The sequence below is a fragment of the Ipomoea nil genome, unplaced genomic scaffold, assembly GCF_001879475.1.
Source record: "Ipomoea nil cultivar Tokyo-kokei standard unplaced genomic scaffold, Asagao_1.1 scaffold0782, whole genome shotgun sequence".
Classification (NCBI taxonomy): domain Eukaryota; kingdom Viridiplantae; phylum Streptophyta; class Magnoliopsida; order Solanales; family Convolvulaceae; genus Ipomoea; species Ipomoea nil.
The window spans coordinates 152,095-156,085 of NW_017617210.1; the positions used below are offsets into that span (position 1 = coordinate 152,095).

Sequence of the window (3,991 nt, forward strand, 5' to 3'; positions counted from 1 at the left end):
AATCGACGGGCAGAGAGCCAGCCAGTACGATAAGTCCATTCAAGGCTGGGTCGGAATGCTGGGCGGCAGCCTGCACGAGAACAACTTGGAGAAAGGGAGCCCAGCCGGGCACCAGCAGGGCCCCGAGATCGGGAAACCGGTCGGGGAAGAGCTCACACCAGGAGAACTAAGACTCGGACACGACGGACCGAGCGCGTAACGTGCAACGATGACCGACCAGCTGAATCCGAGGTCGGCGAAAGTACGGAATCCACAAGAAACCACACTCGCAATGAAGGCGACGTGGCCCAATTGGCCCGAGAGTTACGAGATCTGAATGAACAAATGGGGGGAAAGACCAAATCCCTCGGGCAGACGTTGCTCACCGCTTTGCCATTGTCTTCCGAGATCATGTCCTACAAAGTACCTGGCGACTTCAAATTTCCGGAACAAGCCACCTTCGACGGATCCAGAGACCCACGCGAGCATCTGCTTAGCTATCAGGCCAAAATGCAGGTCCTGGGAGTGCAAGACTCGGTGATGTGTCGCGCCTTCTTGCCCACGCTGAAAGGCTCGGCACAAAGGTGGTTAGTGGCGCTGCCTTCTAAGTCGATTCACAGTTTCGAGGAGTTAGCCGACCGCTTCATGAGCCATTACGCGGCCAACATCAAGCCACAGAAGGATCTGACTCACCTGGGAGACGTCCACCAAGAGGAAGGCGAGTCACTGAAAGCCTACTTGGTTCGATGGCAAGAGGAGATTCAGTCTATCGAGGAGGTCGAAGATCTTACCGCACTCACTTTCTTCACCGAATCTTTGCGATCCGGGCAGTTGTACCGGGATCTGCGAGATAACCGCGCTGCTACCTACGCGGAAGCCATACACATGTCCAATAAAAGGGCTAACACGGAGCAGGCCATGAAGCATAAGCGGCAACGCGAAGTCGGAGGATCAGCCGGCGGAAAGAGGACCCGCGCGGAAATCAAGGAAAGGCGCGCGGAAGGGGCTCGGTGAACCGAGGCTAGACGTCCCTATGACAAGCCTATGGTCCATCCTTACAGAGCGGTTCCTCAGCACCCGGTGCACGAGGTTCAAGCGGTCGCTCCGCCTCCGCCCCCGCCGACCGACGAGCATGTGGTGAGTGAAGAGACAGGTAAGAACTCCAAGTACTGCCGCTATCATAAATCTTACACTCATAGCACGGAAGAGTGCTTTTACTTGAAAAAGGTCATGGAAGGAATCATCCAGCAAGGGACCCCGCCTCTAATCAGTGGAGGCGTAGGTCAGTAGCACGAGAGGACGACAATCCCACGGTCGCCGCCGAAAGCAGCCGCGGCAAGCGATCGGCCACTGAGGAAGACGAGGCCCAGTGGCGCCAGAAGCCCGTTATTAACATGATAGTCGGCGGACCAGAGGGCGGCGACTCGGCGAATACCAGGAAGGCCTGGGCTCGACAACTGTACGTCGGGACAGTATATGGGCGCGAAGAAAGCCCGAAGAAAGCGTGCCGAGAGCCGATCACATTCACTGACAAAGATTTTCCCACGGGAGAGACACCGCATCGAGATGCGTTGGTCATAGCAATGGACGTAAACGGAGTGGTCGTTCGGCGAATCCTGGTCGACACCGGAAGTAGTGCCAACGTGCTATACCTCGAGACTTTCACAAAGATGGGATTGACTCGAGAACAGCTGAATCCGGTCAAGACACCGCTCACCGGTTTCACGGGAGACTCGGTGGAAGCAGAGGGGTCCATCACCCTGCCGGTGGAAGTCGGCAGCTATCCCGACGTGCAGCAGCTCAGCATGAAATTCATCGTGGTAAATTTAGTTTGCTCACACAACGCTATACTCAGCCGACCAGGCCTGGAGGATTTGGGAGCACTGATCTCCATCGAGCATCTTTGCTTGAAATTCCGCACGCCAAACGGGATAGGAACGGTGCGTTGCGATAGAAGAGTCGCCCGCGACTGCTACCTGTAAGCCTGTAGGGGGATGGGCAAACGTGGAATGCAAGTCCACGAAATCACGGAAAAACCCCCAAAGAAAGCAATGATACCCCGCCCGGAACCAGCCGTGGAATTGGAAGAAATCGAAATCGACCCTGAACGGCCGGACAGGCGGGTTAGAATTGGTGTCGGTCTCCCCGAGGAGACTCGGGAGGAAATTATCCAAGTTCTCCGAAAGCATCGGCTGGTCTTTGCCTGGGGGCCAGAGGATATGCCAGGTGTCGACAGGTCCATCATCGCCCACCGACTCGCCGTGGATCCGGACCATCGGCCGGTCGTACAGAAAAAGCGGTATCTCGCCAATGACCGAAGGGAATTCGTAAAGAAAGAGGTGGGTACGCTGCTAGCCGCAGGCCACATCCGAGAGGTTAAATACCCGGAGTGGTTGGCGAACGTAGTCCTCGTACCGAAACCCCCAGCATGGCGGATGTGCGTGGATTACACTGATCTTAACAAAGCCTGCCCAAAGGACCCATTCCCCTTGCCATGGATTGACCAGCTGGTCGACGAGACAGCAGGGTCGGCTCTGCTGAGCTTTATGGACGCCTTTAGGGGATATCATCAGATTTTCATGCACCCGGCCGACGAGGAAAAAACCGCGTTCCTTACACCAGACGGGGTGTATTGTTACCGAGTTATGCCCTTCGGACTCAAGAAAGCGGGGGCCACCTATACTCGGATGGTAGCTCGGCTATTCCAAGACTTACTGGGCAAATCCATGGCGGCCTATGTAGACGACATGTTGGTCAAAAGCAAGGAAGAGGCCAAACACGCGGAGGATCTGGCCGACTGCTTCCAAGTGATGCTAAGTTATAATCTTCGGCTGAACCCGAAGAAATGTGCCTTCGCGGTGCAAGGCGGAAAATTCTTAGGATACATGGTGACTAAACGAGGCATCGAGCCCAACCCGGAAAAGGTCCAGGCCATCATCAATATGCAGCCTCCCAGCACCGTCAAAGATTTGCAACGATTGACTGGTCGACTGGCTGCCCTCAGTCGCTTCTTAAGTAAGGCGGCGGACAAGACTATACCATTCTTCGAGGCCATGAAGAGGAAAGAAGGCTTTGCTTGGACGACCGAGTGTCAGCAATCGTTCGAGGAACTAAAACAGTATCTTTCCACACCTCCAGTATTGTCCACCCCACGGGAGGGTGAGCCTTTTGTTTTTGTACTTAGCCGCCTCCCCCAAGGCGGTGAGCTTGGTACTGGTTCGGGAAGAAGAGCGTACCCAGCACCCGGTATATTACCTAAGCCGCTCCCTGAAGGCCGCCGAAACACGGTACACAGCCTCGGAGAAGATCGTCTATTCACTGGTGATCACCGTGCACAAGTTAGCGCCCTATTTCCAAGCCCATACTGTCCGGGTACTGACCGACCAGCCGCTGGGGAGTGTACTGCGAAACCCCGCGTCGTCAGGACGACTGGTAAAATGGGCCGTGGAATTAACCCAGTACAGGATCGAGTATCAACCGTGACCGTCCATAAAAGGGCAAGCCCTAGCCGATTTCCTGGTCGAGTGCACGGCAGGGGAAGAAGAGAAAGAGCACACCACGGAAGACCGTTCAGGTGAGTGGTGGGAGATGCACGCGGATGGAGCGGCGAGTCGACAACACTGTGGAGGCGAAATCATGCTAGTCACTCCAGAGGGGTTCTGACTCTACTACGCCCTGAGTTATTTGTTCCCAACGTCTAATAACGAAGCCGAGTATGAGGCTGTGTTGGGCGGCCTTCGACTCGCCAAGGCATTGGGAGTAGAACGACTGCGGATCAAAATTGACTCCCGGTTAGTGGTGGGACAGATTTCCGGCACCTGCGAAGCTAAGAACGCCCGGATGACCCAGTATAAGGAGAAGGCGATAGAAATGCTGAAGGAGTTCGGAACATATGAAATAGAGCATATCTCCCGGGTGGACAACATCGAGGCCGATATATTATCGAAAATCGCCTTAGAAGGAATACCGGATCACCTCGCCAAGATTTGCCAAAAGGAAGAATTAAGTCGTC

General features: G+C 55.0%; 1 protein-coding gene across 1 annotated transcript; it reads left to right on the forward strand.

Annotated features, from left to right (window-relative positions):
- Window positions 1-324: 324 nt before the first annotated feature.
- Window positions 325-993, forward strand: LOC109177014. The gene has a single exon (XM_019326358.1). The coding sequence runs from the start codon at window positions 325-327 to the stop codon at window positions 991-993; it is 669 nt and encodes a 222-aa protein (XP_019181903.1).
- Window positions 994-3,991: the final 2,998 nt, after the last annotated feature.

Bases quoted from the DNA above. Each gene is read 5' to 3' on its own strand.
- LOC109177014 (XM_019326358.1), top strand. From the start codon at position 325: ATGGGGGGAAAGACCAAATCCCTCGGGCAGACGTTGCTCACCGCTTTG.